Source organism: Talpa europaea (genome assembly GCF_964194135.1).
Source record: "Talpa europaea genome assembly, chromosome: 5".
NCBI classification, from domain to species: domain Eukaryota; kingdom Metazoa; phylum Chordata; class Mammalia; order Eulipotyphla; family Talpidae; genus Talpa; species Talpa europaea.
In genome coordinates this window covers 104,607,000-104,627,711 of record NC_140071.1, presented here as the reverse complement: position 1 = coordinate 104,627,711, position 20,712 = coordinate 104,607,000, and the positions used below count along the sequence as shown (strand labels likewise).

The following is a 20,712-nucleotide window of genomic DNA, read 5'->3' as shown; positions in this document are numbered from 1 at the left end:
TTTGGGGTGGACATGAAAGTCCATTGTTATGCTATATTACTAAAATCAACCCATTCCCTAGTACTCAGTTAACTTGATTAATATTTTAATTACTTCAAGGTGGTTTAAAACAGTTCATCAAATCTACGTAAGTTCTACTGAAGTCTAACTCTTAACTAGAAATTCCTAACCTCCACACGACCTGCAAACTATTAACCTCTTGCATACACCAAGAAATGTATTGTTGTCGCAAACAGGTACCCCCAGGTTAGGCTATGGTTTCCAAGCACAGCTGGCTCAGGGCAGCTTGTTCTCCATAGTTCTCAGGGCCGAAACATTTCTTTCCTAACTATATCTTTAACAATTTTTACTTCTTTTGTGATAGTTCTTGCGTGTAAGAACAATAACCCAATTGTCACCTGGGTCCGAATTAGGTTTTCACATGCCAATTAATGACTAACTTACTTCAGCATTAACGAGAACAAAGAGGAGAGCTTTAGCAGGCATTGCCATGGAGACTCCCTAGTTCAGGTCTTCTTCGGGAAGTGCAAGAACTTCCTTCTTCTGGGAAGTACAACTTTCCCTCTTCGGGGGAGCACAAGAACTCCCCTCTTCTTGGGAGTCTCCCCTATTGCCCGGACCATGTCAAGAGACAGCATGGGAGGCACAGCCTGCTGCACCTGTTCTTTTCCCCACTCTGTCTCTAATGAGTCCTCTCAGCCCCACACTTGTGTCCTGTACCCCAGCTCTTGTATGAATAAATAAATCTTAAAAAAAAAACAAAACAGGTTTCTGGAAACCTGCAACTTAAGCAAAATGAGGAAAGCAGATATTATATAATGACCTTTTTTGTCCAACATCAGTCGGGATTGTTTTTTCTCATCAAGGTGATAATGAAACATTATTTGATTGCTATCAGTATAGAAAGAGTGCAGAAACAAAGCAAGGAAATTATTAACTGACAATAGCTTAAAGCCTAATTGGGTATTTGGAGTTGTAGTCTGGGTATTTTGCTATAGTAGAGAAATTTATTAGCTTATATTTTGGTTTCCTTATGGACACTAGAGCCACCTCCATCTAAATGACCTCCTAATTTAATTAATTTAACAAGAGGTAAAGTTATGTGTCCAAGTATACAGCCAGTCAGATATAACCAGTCTTCAGGAAAAACTGTGGCTAATACTAGTATATTATAACACACCTAAGATGTGGATTCTCCCATTTCTGCTTTCTCCTCTGCATTTATTCATTCTTTACTTGAAGATCAAGCTTATCTGCTGCATAGTCCACATTATAATGAAAAAGTAATTAGCTAATCTTATTAGCTATAATTTCACCCACACAGAGACAATAATTCCTTCTCTGATTCCATTTCTAAATTCTGGGGGAAGTGACATGGGGCTTATTCTTATCCCTATTTTACTCTCATCAGCTGGGTTAGGAGACACTGTGGCTTTATACAACTGTGGCTACAAGGACCTATATATGAAAGGAGCAATTAAGGGCAGTGGTGTCCTGAGGCTGAGTCATAATTACTTACAGAACCAACAGTTAGATTTTCAGAAATTTTGCAAAATGGTTACTAAAAATGTATTAAAAATTAGACTTCATAAAATTATAAATAAGTGAATTATTAGGAATGAAACATAAGCTATTTCAAAACTCACCACTTCCTAATTCTTTCAATTAAAATGTTATATTTTCTATGTTCTTGAGCATATTTATATTTACATATATCACATCTGTGTGCTGAAAATACAGTATTATGTATTACTGAAAACTCTTCAGTGACATGTCATATTGGTAATGGGAAATCAGTTATGGTGAGAATATTTACACTACAAAAATTAAAAAATAAGGTTTTATCTTTTGGAGAGCTTATTGTTAAATATTTACAAGCTCATCACTGGTTATAACAGTCAAAATACCCTTGGGCTTTCTTGGTGGCGCAGGGGTTAAAGTCTGCTATCAAGCTATCAGAAGCTACTGCAGCATAAGTTCAATCCCTGGCCAGTGAGCTGACCCACATGGCAATGGCGCAGCAGACCTCTCCTGTCTTGTTGGCTGCTCCCCTCAGCAGTGTATTTCAGTGGAACCACCTGTTCTGCTCCCTGCTCTGTGTCTGGTGAATCCTCTCACCCTCTGCACCTCTGGCTATACCCCAATTCCTGTATGCATAAATAAAAATAGATCTTTTAAAAAAAATTCCATATATACATATATAAAATATTTTTTAAAAGATTTATTTATTTATTTATTTATACAAGCATTGGGTACAGTCAGAAGCGCGGGAGAGTGAGAGAATTCACCAGAGTCAGAGCGGGGAGCAGAAAAGGCAGAAGGACCGAAGTACACTGCTGAGGGGAGCAGCGGGCGGCAGGAGAGGTCTGTCGCGCCATGTGGGACCCTTGCCGGCTGCCAGGGATCGAACTGGGAAGCCGGGGATCTAACTGGAGCTGCAGAGACTGCCGGCAGCTTTGCAGCCCAGCGCTCAACCGCTGTGCCACCGGGGAGGCCCATAAAATAAATATTAAAAAATAGTGTTGTTGATTTAATAGTAACTCTAGAAAATACCTCTTAGAAGTGGGAATTTCTTCTTTTTATTTTTTAAAGATTTATTTTTATTTGTGTATGCATACAAGAACTGAGGTGTAGGCCAGAGGTGCGGGAGTGGGGTGAGAGGGCTCACCAGAGACAGAGTGGGGAGCAGAAGATGCAGATGGAGACAGGAGAGGTCTGCTGTGCTATTACGGCAATTTCCCAGAGAAATCAGAAGGTACTCAGAGAGGTGGAGAGAGAGATTTACTTGTCATACTGGCGGGCTCAGTGGGATAGCTCCCAAAAGGCTGAGCACCCAAGAGTAAAAATGGCAGGGTTTTATACAATTTGTATGAGGAAACTTGCTATCCCATCCATCACAGCATAAGCATTCTTTATTGTTTGGGAAGGGGGTCAGGGTAGCCATAGCTACCACTGTGAACACCCAGCAACTTCTCCGCTCCAGCAAGCAGCAGAACCTAAAGAATAGATTCCCCCAAGCAGCAGACTGGGGAAACTTCTGTTTCAGTGCCATGTGGGTTTCCTCCCTGGCCTGGGTTCAGGGATCGAACTCATGCTTCAGTGGCTGGTGATAGCTTGATAGCTCTGAGACTTTAACCTTGCACCACAAGGGAGGCCCCAATTTCTTATTTCTTAATCCATCATTATGGTGAGTTAGTTTTGATTCATCTTTAATGAATAAATCCAACTGGACTACTCTTTAATACAATGATAGTGTTACAGAGCAGCCCTGATATAAAACGGGTTGCCTGGCTGTGGGTCCTTACCCGCACGCTTAAAAGGGACTTATTAATACTCCACTACAGACACACACAAAAGGTTAATAAAAGGTATATTGACAAGGGAAAGGAAAATGAGAAAATGTACAACTCAGGGAGAAAATAGGGAAATAAAGTCTTTAATGTGTCCTTCCTGATCCGCCGACCTGGAAACCCAATGGCACTCAGAACTGGCCAAGCGCTGCAAGCTGGCGGAGAGCCAAAAAGGGAACCTTCCCAAAGCCATGTGTCTGGTTTTATACCAAACCTGGCTGCTTAACCCCACCCTCAGGTCCCAGCCACCTTCCCTTTGGTGGTGATGGGATTTGTCTTTCCCAATTTCCTGATGACTTTGGTCTGGAGTGGGGGTGGAGTCCACAAAGCCTGTATGGAATTAGCTTTAGGACATCCTTTTCCCCCTAACAATAGCACTTTAGACTTTTCTGTGAACCCATAGCTTCTTTTCTTTCATGGTATCTGACTTCTCTATTTCTGCCCTTCTTACTTTTTTAAAAATTAAGATACAATTGACATATAACACTGTATAGGTTTTAGGTGTAAAGCTAGTCATTTGATATGTATATGTAGGGACAACCATGTGCAGGGTGGGCAGGTTCACTGTTGATTCAGGCAAACAGAAAAGGAATCTTGGAGCCTTAGGTAGATGTGACAGACCTTTAATGCTGAAGGGGGTGGGAGGGGATGGTGGAGGTGGGGTGGTGGTGTGGGGAGTGAATACTGGCAGACTGACAGGCTGGGAGGATGGGGGGCAAGCAGCAACCAGCCTTCCAGCCCCCACAATCTCCACACTTTCTCTCTGGCTTCTCTTTCTCCCCATTCTTGTAACGACCTTTCTTGGCCTCGGCATCTGTAGTTATAGATATATGTGACTGGGGCTCTGGCTTCTCTGCACTGGTGTCCATAATCATAGGTGTGTGCGCCCCATGCTCATACTACCAAGTACTTTTTGCTATCACACGTTATCAGGTGAGGGAGGAAAGCAAAGCTGCAGGTGGTGGCCGTAAAAGCTAGCAGCAGGGAGTGAAAAAGATCCTGAGCAACTCCATTTTCCCTACGGTGTATATATTGAGAAATGATTATCACAATAAGTTGACATTCATCACCACACAATTACTTTATTTTTTATTGTGATGAGAACTTTTAGTATCTACTCGCAGCAAATATACTTTCAAATATACAACGTAGTACAAAATACAGTATTTTTCACTATAGTCACCAAGGTGTAAATCACACCCTCAGGACTTACCTATCTTATAATTGGAATTTTGCATCTTTTGACCACCTGACCCACCAACAATGTTCTAATGCCCTTCCCACTAAAAGGTTTACAGGCTCTACCCTTCCCCAACCCTTCTTCCCTTCTCCCTCTTGTATCCACTATATATTTCAGAGTCTAAGATTTGTTTTGTTGTGATTTGTTAGTCTACTTTTCTAGAGAGAAACCATCCAATAACTCCTTCATTTTGATTTTTATTTCACTTAGCACAATCACTTCATTCCATCCTCATTACAAAGGGCAAGATGTTGTCTTTTTAAATAGTATTCCATTAAGTACAGTAGACCCCCAAATTACAATACTAATCTGATCTACAGTTGTGATCATTACAGTGAAAATATCATGATCTGAATTCAGTAACACATTGCACATTGGTATTCCATAATTCATTCTAAGAGGGCATAATTTGAAATTTTTAGCACATAACTAAGCTTGTAATAAGAATGATTTATACAACAACAAAAATTCTGAGATATTTTATTTTTATTGACATTAAAAAGGTGAAATAAAACATAAGTAATTATTGGAAAAAGTTATTTCATAATCAATTGGAGTTTACTAATGGAGTGGATGGAAAAAAACAAATTTTTGTTTCAATTCACTGCTTTTATACCATCATTATACTTTTTAAAATAATTTATTGCTTCAATTTGCAATTTTCTTTTTAATACACTCTTTAGGACCCATTGTTATAGTTTATCACAATACTTTTATGCAATTCAACAAGCACTTGTATGAAGATACATAGACTAAAATCCAAGACATTTCTATACTTTACTAAAAAAAAAACAAAAAAAAACTTGATGGACTCATATGATAAAGGATCATCAAAACAATAAATGATTGGCTCAGATGCTAATGGTTATCCAAATGCCCAACCCACAAGACTGAGTTGGTAGCAATCATAATGTGAACATTAAATTGTAAAGTGTTTTGGGCCTCTCTGATGGCGCAGGAGTTAAAGTCTCAGCACTATCGAGCTTTGGACAGCCACTGCAGCATGAGTTCCATCCCCTGCCATGCTAACCCACATGGCTCAGCAGACCTGTCTCAACTGCTGCTCCCCTCAGCAGTGTATTTCAGTAGATCTGTCTGTTCTTCTCTCCACTCTGTCCATGGTGAATCCTCTCACTCCCTGCACCTCTGGTCTATACCCCAGTTCTTGTATGCATAAATTAATAAAAATTAATCTTTAAAAAATTGTGAAGTGTTTTATATTCACCTCTGCTTAATGGGTGTCCTCCAGTACACATTTCTCAGTAAGAGTACTATTAACACTTGGGCCATATAGTTCTTTGCTGTAGGGACAGTGTGTATTGGGGGAGGAGGCTTTCCTGTGACTTATAGTTGTTTAACAGCTTTCCTGGCTCTGCTCACTACATGCTATGCTAGCAGCACCATGTTGGGATGACCACAAATTTATCTAAATGTTGCTAAATGTCCCTGTGGCATAGATAGTGTTACATACTTCTATCCAGGCACATAATAATATCTTTTTTTTGTCATATTAATTAGCAGCAATTAATAACCATTGCCTTGATTTGTTTCAGCAATGGTTAGAAAATGATGTCAGGGCCTCCCTGGTGGTGTAAGCGTTAAGTCTCAGCACTCTCACTGCTGTGGTCTGAGTTCCATGCTGGCCAGGGAGCTAATCCACTCATGGTGCAGCAGACCTGTCCTATCTCCTCTGCTGCTCCCCTCAGAAAATGATGATGTCCTAGTTTTAGCATTGCTTCATCCTGGTCATTTATTAGCTGTGATATTTTCATAAACAGATACTTCCCTTCACCATTTATTTGCATGGCAAATTTGAGATGCAGTACTGATTGGAAAGCAAAGAAAAATGATAGCCACTTGTTTACCACTTTTGAAAATGATGAGCTGTTTTCTTAGTATCATCTAAAAGGGACTCACAATTTTTTTTTGAACTATTACAAATTCATGGATTGAAATATTTGTGTAGATTTGATGTTTCCATCCAAGGCAATTTTATCTTCACAGGTGCTCAAAATGTCTCGTATTTGACCAGTGTGACCCACTGTAATTAAAAACTCTTCTGAGTCATTTTGACAGGACCGTAACATTCTTTGACTATTACTTTCCAATATGATAAGATGTTTAACTTCATACTATGCATTTGCCTTCCCTATGTCGATTAGTATTCTGTAATATCCTAGGCTGAATCTCCTTTATTCCTTACTCTATATCACCTTTCCTCTTAGCGCAACAGAATTCAACTATCATTTTTTTTCAGAATTCCCATACTTCATATTCAATTTAAACAGTATTATTAGTAAGGGGTATGGCAATTCAGATGGGTAATGAAGGCCAAATCTTACTGAAAGGTATGTGTTCTTATTACAGGCATTTAAACTCTAATAAAAGCCCACCAACACTGTGCTGGCTCAAGGATAGCCTTAGGTCAGCAGACACCAGTTGCAAACTGGGGTATATGACCTAACTCTGACTTAATATAGTATTGAATATTGTGAAAAATAAGTTTCAGAGACTCTAGATTTTCTTGTTTTTCTGAAGAGTACTTATCACCTCAAACTTGTCTAGTTTTATATATTATAGGTATGATCTGTGCAAAGTCCAAGGTATTTTCCATTCCTGCCTCCAGTGGGATCACCCTTGAAATTCTGTTTCTCTGCAGATCTTATATTCTTTTTGATTTAGGCTGAGTCCTGATTAGGGCCATTCTCTTATTATGTGACCCTCAAATGTTATCTCAGCTGCTTACCCTCTCACTCATTCTCTGGGGGCTTAGATCTTTGACTATACTAAGGTCTCTTTCTCCCTCAGAACCATTGTATGTAATGTTTTCTGTGTGGAAGACTCTTATCTCCATCTTGCTAGGCATTACTCTCAACTTCACCTCTTCTTAGAGGCCTTTACTAGTTTTTAATTTTTTTTTTTTAATTTTAAATTTTTTTTTAGAGGCATGTTTTTTTTTTTATTTATTTGTTTGTTTGTTTTTTGTTTATACATGCACTGGGTACAGTCAGAAGCGCAGGAGGGTGAGAGAATTCACCAGAGCCAGAGCGGGGAGCAGAGCAGGCAGAAGGACCGAAGTACACTGCTGAGGGGAGCAGCAGCGGGCGGCAGGAGAGGTCTGCGCGCCATGTGGGACCCTCCTCAGGCGGCCGGGGAGCAGCCAGGGATCGAACCCGTGCCGCAGAGGCCGTGGGCAGCTTCGCAACCCCGCGCTCAACCGCTGCGCCACCGGGGAGGCCCAGCCTTTACTAGTTTTTTACATAAAAGGTCTCCTTCCCCACTGCCTTATTAGCCTTATGTGTTCTTTAAAAAATTCATCAGGATCATGATTTTGAATTGTTTACTTATATCTTGTCTCTCTAACTAGAAAGTAAAGTCGAATTCCTTGAAGAGAAGCCAGATTTATTCATTCATTCTCTTCTCTCTCTATGTACATACATACATACGCACATATTATAGCTAAAACAATATTTGGGACTGACTATGAATTAACTGATTATAAATTAATTATGAATTAACTGACAACAAACACTAACTGATTTGATAACTGTATAGGACGCTATGCAACACTTTTCTTGATTCAGTCTTTTCTTGATTCAGTCTCTTCTAACAATTGAATGCAGACCATGGATAACTGTGCCATCTAGGACTTTGTTTTTTTTTTTTTTTTACATAGAAACATCCTTCTATCCACTACCTTTGGCCTTTTTCCATATCACTGATATCGGAATTGTCAGACCTAGTCTCTCACCCAGGAACGGATCTCAGGCTGCAGGGGCAGCGCTGAGCCCCAGCCACTAGACCCCCACGAGTTGGTGTCTCACGAAGACGCAGCAGGAACTTCGCAGACGCTCAGGCAAGCAAGCGAGAAGAGGCAGGTTTGTTTATAGAAAGAAAAAGTTTATTGAGGAGAAAAAGAACAGAAATAAAGTGGGACTCCCAGGCCAGGGAACCAGGGCTGGGAGGGCCAAGGAAGCCAAAGTGGAGTCCTGTCTCAGGGAATATATACCTTCTTTCCCTAATTACTCTAAAGCTCCACCAGTCTCTTTGTGATTGGTTAGTTCTCGTCTGTCTCACTTAATTGGCTACTGAGTGGGGGATCTTCACATTCCATATCTAACAGGTCTGTCTTTCCCCATTTGTTATGCTTACCGCTTTATCTTTATGGCCTAGTCCTCCCGGTGAACATCTCTACACTTTATCACCTGAAGAAAACCAGGACCATTGTTAACATTGTCAGTGGTTCTGGGATGTTTGTTTTTCCCAGTGGAATTGGTTACATTCTCTTGGTTGTCCTTATCTCTGAAGCCTCCCTAAATTCTTCAGAGGTCCCCTCCTGCACTGTCCCTAAAACTGCCTAATTCCTAGCTTGCCCTGTGTCTCATCACCTAGGCTAAAAGTCTTTTAGTTCTCAGTTAGGTTTTAAATTTTCTCTTCTGGAAAGTTTCCTTGACTCTACTCTGTATCTCTTACCAGTTTGAGCATCAAGTTCCTAAGGTTCCAATAATATCCTAAGCATATTCTGGAGGAGATGTTATTAACAAGCAGGTGGGCTTGGCGCCAGACTACTTGGTTGTGAGACATGTTACTTAGTACCACTTGTGACCTTGGACACATTAATTTTATATTACTTTGTTTTCTCCCCTTCATGTAAAATAGAGCTAATAACATAACCTAATGGGTTTTTGGAAGATGAAATCAGGTCTTGTACCTCAAGTACAAGGTACTTGGCACACAGTAAAAACACGTAATTTTAAGTTATTCTTACACAATAATTTCCTGTAACCTGTCCCTTCCTATATTACTTTCAAAATTTCTTAAAGTCAGGAAAACTGTCCTGTTCACTCTTGATTCATACAACTTAATTGATAGAGCTATTCTTTTTATTTACTGAATTTTTTTTTTCCTTTTCTCTTTTCCCTTCAAGGCTTCCTCTAGATATTTTCCTACTCCTTAAAATTTCCCCGCAGCTGTTAATATCAATTTGTTACAATGGCTACGAAACAACAAGACACTAGCTGAATCTGCCATTAGTTTGTTCTTATAACACAATGTTACTTTTTTGCCGTCAAATTTCTTTTCCTTGTAAACCCAGTTACGATGCAAAAGAGCAACAAATTACGTTTTCATTCCGGTGATCAATGTAGTTTATAAAAGTTTCCTAGCTGATGTTGCTGTATTATGTAGTTAAGCAAATTTTTTGATCATTTCTATAGTTTCAATTTCTCAAGTCTGTTTAAATCAACAGGGGACCCAGGGCTTGGAGCATTGTTTAACAAATTTGTTATTGCGTGAATTACAAAGCTATTTTTAAATACAATTCCCCAGTTTTAAGAACAAAACTAGTAGGCTTTCATGACAAGTACGCTGGCAACCTGCGCTGCCTCTGGGTAAACCTATGGACCCAACTAAAAAAGCACATCTGGTAAACCGAGTAGAAAGTGGGGGCCCCAGCGGGACCTGCCCAGACTTGTCCCAAACAGGCTCAGATTTCGAGAACTAATCAAGAGTGTCGCGGAGCTACAGGACGGATCTTTGCCCCGAGGCTGGAACGTCCGCTGTGAACTTTTCAGGTGAGAAAACTATACCACCAGGGCGTACCAACAGCCACAGGCTGCGCACGGATAACTCGGGTAACCAGATCACTGTCACTAAGACTTTCCAGGGACATCCGGTCTGCGGGGGGGCGGGGCGACACGCTGACGTTACGTCACGTTCCCTCGCCCGTCCCGCTTCCCCGCCCCTCGCCGCACTGTGACGTTCCCAGGGAGGAACGAAGCGTAAACAGCGCAGAGCATTTCGGGAGCGGGATTGTTTCACGCAGGAAGCAGGCTCCATTTTAGCGCCGCCCGCCGTCGCCATCTGTTTCCCTTCCCTCCCCCTTACCCCCTCCCGTTCCCAAACCCCAAGGGGAAGGCTGGGCCTAGGCCACCGGAGGCTGGAGTGAAAGGAGGGCAGGGGAAAAGGGAGAAAGGGAAGAAGCGGGAAGGAGAAGGGTGAGTCGAGAAGGGTGAGTGGTAAAGTCTCGGTGCGAAGCGCGCAGCCCAGCGGACGGACTGACGGACGTACCCGCGCAAGTGCTGCCGCTACTGCGGCGCCCGCGCGAGTCGCGTCGAAGCGGCGGCGGCGGCGGAAACAGGAGGCGAGCAATGGCGGCCGACAGCCGGGAGGAGAAAGGTTAGTGCGGGGAGAGGTGACGGGCGGAGGCGGGGCTCGGCAGTGGGGAGATAGCTCCGCGGTCGTCGTTGCGGGGTGGGGGTTGGGAGGTTCCCCTGCCCCGCAAGTAGCTGGTCGCTCCCTCCGAGCCACTGGGACTCTTCGGAAAAGACCAGGCCAGCCCTTTCGTCCTCGATCTCCATGTGACCTACCACTTTATCTTGCCAGCGGTTTTTAATTTTTTAAATATTTTAAAATCCTAATTCTCTTCTTTTTCTGTTTAGCTGTCCTGAGCGCGGCTGAGAGAAGGCCTGTTCTGTGTTGCAGGCCCCTAGGTTTATTTCCTGGTAGGATTATGAGAATGTAATGCGTTTTTTCAGAACTTCCTTTTCAATTAGGCTAAATTTCATAAACCCTAATGCCACGATCAAAGCTCGTCGTCTAGTAAGTGGGCATACTTAAGTGTTGTGGGTGGATTGTTAATCTCGAATAATATCTACAGATAACCTGTGGCTGTTTCTGTTAAAGAGAGGGGCAAAAATTGCCCCTTTGGTTTCTCAAATACTTATTTTGGAAAACGTGATGTTAGAACAGATGAGTATTTTAAAAAATCCTGGCCACCATTCTGATAGAAATAGGTTTTGCGTAGCTCCAGGAGGGACACAGAAGAATAGATGGGTGTAGTTTAAGGAGTTGGGGGGATAAATCAGAGTGAAATATGGGGAGAACTTGAATGGAATGTCACCTCTTTTGAAATACCGACCTCTCAGACCCTTGAGATGTTAATGCAGATCCTAGCAAAACACCTGTCTGGAGAGAGGTCTAGATTAAATGTAACTTTAAGGTCTTTTCCAACCCTAAAGTTACTACTGATCGTCGGATGGGTGAGAGTTCATAAAAATATGATACAGCTGCCACCCGGTATCTCATACATTTACTCTCCTGTGTGGTTGATTTGGGGTTAGGATTTGTTAAATAGGCATGAGTCGAATTGAATTAGGGCTGTGATCTTCCTTTTAATTTTTCTCCTTTAGAGAAAGAGTCGCCTTGTTTCAGTAAACTGCTTTCTGATAGAGACAACATTGGGAGTAGTAGAGTGGTTGGGGGTATGTTTTAAGATAATTGCTCCTATTTCAAAACAATTTAGTGATTAGATTATAATAGTTTTGTTTTTCCTTAAAGTAATCCTAAAGTAATCTCTCCCCAACTTTTTATTTTTTTAAGAAATCCAGAAGAAAGTGAAAACAGGATTACACGTTAGTGAATGAAACTACGTTTAATAATAAAGTCAGATGTTAAAATAGATGATTTTAATCAATAAGCATTCAGTTAACATTTGATTGTAGAATGTAATTTCTGAGATGTGTTTGTGGGAGTGGGTAGTGGTTAGGGTGGGTGAAATCAACCAAATACAGAATGAATGAAACTCAATACAGTTGATCCTTAAACAGTGGGGGCTGGGTAAGGTGAGAGTGATGTTTAAGGGCACTGACACTCTAATTCTAGTTGAAAATGTTTGTGTAACTTTTGACTCCAAAAACTTCACTAGTAACCTGGTTGTTGACTGGAAGCCTATACCAGTAGCAGCTGATTAGCACACGTTTTATGTGTTGTATAAATAGCTTACTGTATAAGGTAAGCTGAAGAAAAAAAATTAAAAATCATAAGGGAGAGAAAAAGTATTTACAATATTGCTTTTTCCATACTTTAGTTTGTATTGTTTATGGGAAAGTCTGAGTTAAGTGTACATACACAACTCAAATCTGTCTTTCAGGTGTCAGTTTGTACTTCACAAAATTCATTGTCTATAAAGATTAACATAGTCATAAGTCAGAGTGGGCATATTATAATAATGTTCATTGAGGAAGAAAAGTAGTTGATCTAAAAATTTTAGAAATGGGTTTAGTGAAAATACACTCCACAGACTTTATTGTATAAAGGAAGTAATGCCTCCTATTAGTGATATTTAGGATAAGTTGTCAAACTTTTGGAAGACCTCACATTTATTGTTTGTTTTTGAAATTGATTTTTTTTGGAAATACTTTTCATAACTGAAATTTCTATTTTAGAACTCAAGCACTTTATAGTTTAAAAATTGTCTCTTGTCTGCTGGGAAACCTAGCAAATAGAAACCTAAATTGCTTATTTTGTGAGGGGAGCATTCTCTAGAATTACTCACTGCACTGTATTGTTGTCACACAGATGGAATAATGTCCAGAATTAAAATCAGTTCTTGTCTTTTTCCACTCATATTTGAAGAAGGAAAAGCAGAAGCTAAGTACTTAGTATCATCAGTTATGTTACATGAAACATAAGGAAATTAAAAAGATAAATCCTGTAAGAACCTTAGTAATGTCACAAACTTTAGGTTCTTTCTTACAGGGTTTCATAAATACTTCATTTTCTTGATAAGATGTGAGTAGGGCCTTCCTGGTGGCGCAAGGGGTTAAGCACAGCACTGTGGGGCTCTCTGCAGCCTTTGCAGCAGAGTTCCATCCCCAGCCTGCCAGGGAGCTACCCACGTGGTGCAGCAGACCTTCTGTCTGGCCTGCTTCTCCCCTCAGCAGCGTATTTCGGTCAGTCTCTCTGCCAGTTATGCTCCCCACTCTGTCCCTGGTGAATCCTCTTACCCCCACACTTCTAGCCTGTACCCCAGTTCTTGTATGCATAAATAAATATTTAAAAAAAATCTTTTTTAAAAAATGAGTATAAGTTGCAGAAATTTGCTATTAATCACCATACTTAAAAGACTTGATTAGAGTCTTGCATATTAGCTGTGTAGTAAATATTGACCTATATAGTACTTCTCTTAATGTCCATACCTAGAAATTGAAGCCTCTAACAGGACCGATAGCAAGCTCCCTGATTCCTGTAATGATTACTTGTCCAAAAAGTGGACTTGAAAAATGTAACTTTGGTGCTGTTAGCTGGTGTTTCACTTCTTCCTTGTGAGAAATACACATCTTTTATAAGCACTGTGCATAAGTTTTATTTAAGTTCTTAAAAATTCTCTCCAAAGAAGTTTCCATTTTCATAAATCACATACTTTCTGCTTTACCAGACTGGATGCTCCCTGAGTGCTAGAGTCCCTTTGCTCACCAGGATTCAGGTGTACAGTAACCATGTCTCAATGTCTTAAATACATTATTTACAAGGCTATAAATCATTTTGCCAAATTTATACTTCATTGATTATGTGACATTTGCTTTTAAGAGTTTCTCACTTTAAATATGTATACATTCATTCTGTAAGTACAGATAAGTATTTTATTTATTAATACAAGAACCAGGATATAGGCCAGATGTGCAGGAGGGTGAGAGGATTCACCAGAGACAGAGCGGGGAACAGAACAGGCAGACAGATGAAATACACTGCTGAGGGGAGCAGCAGGCACGACAGGAGAGGTCTGCTGTGCCATGTGGGACCCTCGCCAGCCAGCCGGGATTGAACCTGCGCTGCAGAGGCTCTGGACAGCTTCACAGAGCAGTGCTCAACCGCCTATGCCACCAGGGGAGGCCCCAGTTAAGTATTTATATACATATATTTATGTGTGTGTGTGTGTGTGTGTGTGTATATATATATATATATATATATATATATATATATATAGTTGACCTGAGCAATGGGGGTTGGAATTCTGTGGATCCACTGACAATGTGGATTTTTTCAATAAATATATTGGAAAATTTTTGGGTAATTTGGGGCAATTTGAAGAAGTTCTCAGATGAATTCATATCTTAGAAATACTTAAAAAATTAAAAAACTTGCATATGTGATGTACATCAGATATTTTGCCATAAAATATAATATGTAAAGTTCTAATAAAGTTCAAATTTAAATCCAAACAGGCATACTGACTGCATTTTGATATTCATAGTTGAGAGAAATTTAAACAAATATAAAGATGAAATATTAACTCTTAATTGCATAAGATTAACTATAGTACCTACTGTACTATAATAATTTTTTAGCCACCTCCTGTTGCTGTGAGCTCAGATGTTGCATATCTGCCCAAAAGATGGTGTGATCTAATCATCTCTGCCTGAGCAGCTCTTCAGTAAATTGCTTAAGGCAGTAAAAATTGATCTCTCTCAGTTCTCTTGGTGTTAACTGCAATATGGTGAACCTTGGTTAACATTAGGGCAGCCATAAGAAGTGCAAGTGGTAATGCTAGTGGTGCTCCCAGAAACAGAAATGTCAGAACATTGTAAGAAAAAGTTGGATTGCTTGATATGTACTGCAGACAGTAGGACAGACATTTTGAGGTGATGAGAAACTTGTGGTGTTGATAAATACAGTATAGTGAATTGTTTCTCTTAGGATTTTCTTAATTTTTTTTTAGTTTAAGAATACAGTATAGGGCCTCCCCTACCATGAAATTGAAAACAGATATCTCTTTACAGAGTAATAATGCTAAATTTCTGTACAAAGAGAATGATTTAAAACATTAAGGTAGTTTAAGGAAAGTCCTCTGAGTATGCTCAGAATGTTAATTTAGCTCTCAAAAAGATGATGATTTATCTCAAAAAAAGTTATGCCATTGATTATTAGTCTTTAACAGGTGTAGCTTCTGATAACATTAAAATAATCATCTTTTATAACTAATTCTAAATTTAGAAAAAATGAAAATATATACAAAGGTAACTTTCTAACCAATGAAAGAAGTGGTAAGAGGCTTGACTTTAAAACCCCATATGATAAACTCTCACATTGACTTTTTAAAATTAGATTTAGTGTTTAAAAATTCACCTCACATTTATAATTAAAATCTTTAAGTTTAAACAAAACTAAATGGTGATTGTAGTTTTGAAAGCATCCACCAAATATTTGAGCTTCTTTCTGGTAGTGATGTTGGACTTCTGCCTCATCCTTTTTTTGTTGGGATGACTTCAGAGCCCTGAATCACCGTTTCCCGCCATTGAAACTCTTATGGTGAAGAGTGACTACAGAAAGGCCCTAGAAGCCCCAGTGTTTGAGTGTTGCACTGGTCAGACATGTGGATGAGCAAGCATTTGGATAATTTTAGCCTTAGCCACCATTTGATTTTAGCTCCCTAAGAGCCCCTTCTTGAACTCAAGAACCTTAAGCAATAATAATAGAGTATTAAGACACCAAGTTTTGGGGTAGCATATCATACAGCAGTAGATAATCAGCTTTAAAACAATATATTTGGGGCCTCCCCTGGTGGCGCAGTGGTTGAGCACTGGGCTGCGAAGCTGCCCGCAGCCTCTAACGCTGGTTCGATGCCCGGCCGCATGTGAGGGTCCCACATGGTGTGCAGACCTCCTGCCTTGCCCACTGCTTCCCTCAGCAGTGTATTTCATCACTATGCCTATTCTGTTCCCCACTCTGGCTCTGGTGAATTCTCTCGCCCTCCCGCGCTTCTGACTGTACCCAGTGCTTGTATAAATAAATAAATAAATCTTAAAAAATAAATAAAACAATATATTTGTCTTAAGTGATAAAAGAGGATTTTCTTTTGTGTTCTTTGTCAAATTTTGTGCATTTAATATGTTAAAATCTGATAACAATAGGGAAAAATTTACATAGGTTATAAACAGTTTTGGGGATTCAAATTTTGCATTCCTGTTGTTCCTTTTTCCCCAAACACTTTTTATTCTAAACTCCTATCAGAGGTGAAATAGCTGGAGTTCAGAAAGATTGGAACTTTCCTAGAGATACCTTGCTCTTGAAAGATGACCTAGATTTTACCTCTAAATCCAAACCTCTCCCTGCTCTGTCATATTTCAGTAAATAAATGTGAGTGATCATTTCAGAAATGTAGAAAAGTAACTTAAAATGTAGTCACATTTAAGAGTTCAGCAAACTTTTTGTTATGGTCCAGATAGTAAATATGTTAGACTTTGTGAACCACATAAAGTCCTTACCATATATTCTTCTTTTTCTATTTATTTTTTAAAACATACCTTAAAAATAGAGGAACAGCTCCTATCCTGCAGGTCAGAAACATGTTATGTATGGATTTTCTGTCTTACAGGTCTTACTGCTATTATGTTGTTAATACAGAATTTCCTGGCATACTAATTTAAAACTAATCAAACCTCATATGCAATCTTTTAGCAATCTTGCATTTGTGTTGTTTGCTTATGCATTTTTTAAAGTTTTTTTTAAAAATTATTTCCCATCTGGGGCCTCCCTGGTGGCGCAAGGGGTTAAGTACCACACTATGAAGCAATCCACAGCCTCTGCAGCACGAGTTCTATCCCAGGCCGGCCAGGAAGCAACCCACATGGCTCAGCAGACCCCTCCTGTCTCTGCCGCTGCTCCCCTCAGCAGTATATTTCAGTCACTCTGCCTGTTCTGTTCTCAGCTTTGTCTCTGGTGAATCCTCTCACCCCCCACATCTCTGGCCTGTACACTACCTCTTGTGTATGCATAAATAAATAAATCTTTAAAAATAATAAATAAAAATATTTCCCATCTAATTTAACTCTAGATTTAGAAAGTCTTAACTCTAGACTTATATTTATCTTGCTTATAGACAGGTGAGTTTGGTCTACTTGAATTTCTGAGTTACTTTATCTGAAAAGTAATGATGATTAAAAAACTTCCATGTGTAATATATGTGTGATATGTAATGGTGATAAAATGTTTAAAAAGTGAGCATTGGTTAATATTTATTGTCTTAAAGATTTCTAGATGCTTTCGAAAACTTGAACCAATTTCTCCATTTGACTAATATAATTATTGCTAAAGCTTTTTTTTTAAAAAAAAGATTTATTTATTGATACAAGCACTGGGTACAGTCAGAAGTGTGGGAGGGTGGGAGAATTCACCAGAGCCACAGGGGAGAGCAGAGCAGGCTGACTGATGAAGTACACTGCTGAGGGGAGCAGTGGGCGCCAGGAGAGGTCTGCGTGCCATATGGGACCCTCACCCGGTGGCTGGGGATCGAACCGGTGCTGCAGAGACTGCAGGCAGCTTCGCAACCCAGCACTCAACTGCTGCGCCACTGGGGAAGCCCCGCTAAAGCTTTTTAAAACAATAATATTCTGCTTTATAGAGAAGCCATTATTTGGGCATGTATGAAATGTAAGTTGATTTGAATTAACGTGCATATTTTTTTTTGTTCTGTATTAAATTTAGCACATGTTTAGTGTATACTTTCATGTGACTATTCAAGCCTTAGGATTATTTCTAATTAAGAACTAGTGATTTTATGAAAAGGTTTGTGTATATTTTGCTTATTTGTATATTCACTATATTTCACTTAATTATTGTGTTGCAATAGTGTCAGTTTTTTGGGGGGTCTACAAATGTATTTGGTTCCATCAAGATCTGTGAGACCCACTTTTTTACTCACTAGAAATCTTTGACCCAAGAATCTAATAAACATCTGCAGAACTTTGGAATTTTTCCATCCAGTTTTATGTTTTATTTTATAATACAGTCTAAATATGACATTTGCCACCATTCAAACCTTGGCGTTTCCTCCGTGAAGACTTAGATCTAAAGGATGAGAGAAGCCTTTTTGGTGGGCGTATTTTGTTTTTAAATAACATTAAAAAATTAGCAACCAACCAATAAAACAAGTCATATAGTATATATTCATTTTAGAAAAAGTACAAGTATTCATTCTTACAACCCAAAGAAATCAGTTGGCTGTGCCATTCCAGGCATATGTAATTTTCAAAATGTTCTTAGGTAGAACATGTGTCTGATTCTAAATACAGGGGGGTGAGATACCTTTTCCTTATCATATGCAACCTTGCTTTCTTATACCTACATTAATGTTTTAGGTCTCTCCACTCATTGATATCTGTCCTCAGTGAGGGAAGTTTGACTTGCATCTAAATCGTTTATAGACTTAAGGTTGATAAATTTTGCTATACTTTTAGTGGGATTTGCTTTTTAGCCGGACCCAAATATATAATGACCTGCTGTCTCGCAGAGTGGCAGTGTTTGGAGTGGCTCAAAGTACAGATGGATTGGAGCATTGAGAAGCCTAGAAGGGCAAGGCCCGATCCAAGGGCAGTCTCTTATTTATATAAGAACCAGGTTCAAAGAAGGTGGGCAAGCACGAGGGGAATGTATATGCATGGGGATGCATTATCAGGATGCTGTACAGGTCTGGTGCAAGCTAGAGTGAACAGGGGCTGTTGCCTGGGGCACCATTGTTCCGGCCAGTCAAAGCATATTATCTCTATTCTTACCTTTCTGTTGTATAAGTTATTGTAGGTGATCTTGCTAATGTGGCTATAATATCTGTCTGCTGTTTTCAGCAGATAGTGATTTTCCAGTATCTTCCTCATACTAGGACTTTTGCCCTTGGTGAGTGGGCTCCTGCCTGACTACCTGACCAGCAAGAACTCTGGGCACCAAGACAATTGACCTTTGGAGGAGGGCCAGGGTTCCCACAATGATGCATTGTAACAGTTTTCATGACTTTAAACTTCTCTTTACTTCACCTTAAAAGTTGAAACAGTATATTTGGTTCTGGATGCTTCGTGTTCGAAACAGGTCACTAGGTTTAGTGCATTATAAAACAAATAGTTTAAAGTAGGAAATAATTTACACGTATTTTAAGATTATATCCTGCGACAGAGTAGGAGTGAGGATAGGTTGACAAGACTGAGCCTGTACCTATAATCAGAGTTCCTTTGTCTGAACGAGTTAACTTACATAGTTCATACCAGCAGGCTTTGAACATTTTTGATTGTATAGCACAGCAATTATTTTTTTTCTTTTTTTTTTTTAAAGATTTATTTATTTATTTATACAAGCATTGGGTACAGTCAGAAGCGCGGGAGGGTGAGAGAATTCACCAGAGCCAGAGCGGGGAACAGAATAGTCAGACTGACAACACTGCTGAGGGGAGCAGCGGGCGTGGCAGGAGAGGTCTGTCGCGCCATGTGGGATCCTCGCTGGCGACCGGGAATCGAGCCTGCACTGCAGAGGCTGCGGGCAGCTTCGCAGCGCAGCACTGAACCGCTGTGCCACCAGGGGAGGCCCACAGCAATTATTTTTTTTTCAACTTTGTTTTTACATTGTTTTAGGAAAATAAAAATAGCTACCAGAATGGTACCAATTTTTTTGTTTTCCCACATTTGTGTGTCTCTAATTCATACTCTTAATTCTCTCAGTGTATAATATGTATGTATGCATGTATACACTGTTTTACTGAATAATTTGTCAGTTGCATATATACTTCTTTGCCCCTAAATACTTACGTATTTCCTAAAAATAAGTGTTATATTTACTTAAATATTATACTCTCAGACTCAGGAAATTAACAGATAATTTTAATCTGTAGACCTTCACTAGTTCAGTTATATCTCAGATTATGTGCTATATTCAGTTATATTTCTTTAGCCTAGCGTTGTTTGTTTCTGTTTGTATTTCATGACATTGACTTTTTGGATACTCCTTAATCCAGGTTTCATGTTTACTCATGTTTTTGGTGTATTATCCCAGAAGGTCCAAAATTTTGATTTGACGTACTGGTGATAGTTACTGTGATGATTTTTTTTTTTTTTTTTTTTAAGAAGTAACACAATTTTATTCACAGAGAACATTGTATATGTTAGACATCCTGGTGAATCTCCACAAAGATCTACGAGAATATATAAGATTAGCAAAGTTACAAAAACATAATGTCAGTATACATAAATCAACTGGTTTTCTATATACCTAAAACAAATAGGAAACTGAAATGGAAAATACATGCCATTTTTATCATCACGGTCATAAAATACATCTAAGTATATGTCAAACACAGACTGGAAAGCAAAACTATTACAATAAGTAGTAGGTCAGTGACACAGAGGCCAGGTAGAGGGATGGGGAGAGAAGAATGACTGGAAACAGCTACAAGGAATTTTATGACATTGGTAGAAATATTTTATATCCTTTGGGTGTTGGTAATCACTTGTCAGCGTTTCTGAAACTTACCAAATTACACACTGAAAATTACTGACTTTTATTTTCTGTTAATTATATCACAAT

At 39.4% G+C, this 20,712-nt stretch overlaps 2 protein-coding genes across 2 annotated transcripts in view; one reads left to right on the top strand and one right to left on the bottom strand.

Moving 5' to 3' along the window:
* Positions 1-10,452, bottom strand: part of LOC311170610 (transmembrane protease serine 11E-like) — a gene marked incomplete at both ends in the record, with an annotated part of 89,598 nt that extends 79,146 nt beyond the window's left edge. The window contains one exon of the mRNA XM_084232994.1: positions 10,192-10,452. Coding sequence (XP_084089120.1) covers positions 10,192-10,452 — 261 coding nt within the window. The remainder of the gene's footprint in view (positions 1-10,191) is intronic.
* Positions 10,453-10,739: 287 nt separating this feature from the next.
* The window catches only part of YTHDC1 (YTH N6-methyladenosine RNA binding protein C1), a gene marked incomplete at both ends in the record, with an annotated part of 33,513 nt that continues 23,540 nt past the window's right edge, over positions 10,740-20,712 (top strand). Inside the window, 2 exons of the mRNA XM_084232993.1 lie at positions 10,740-10,767; positions 11,781-11,852. Coding sequence (XP_084089119.1) covers positions 10,740-10,767; positions 11,781-11,852 — 100 coding nt within the window. The remainder of the gene's footprint in view (positions 10,768-11,780; positions 11,853-20,712) is intronic.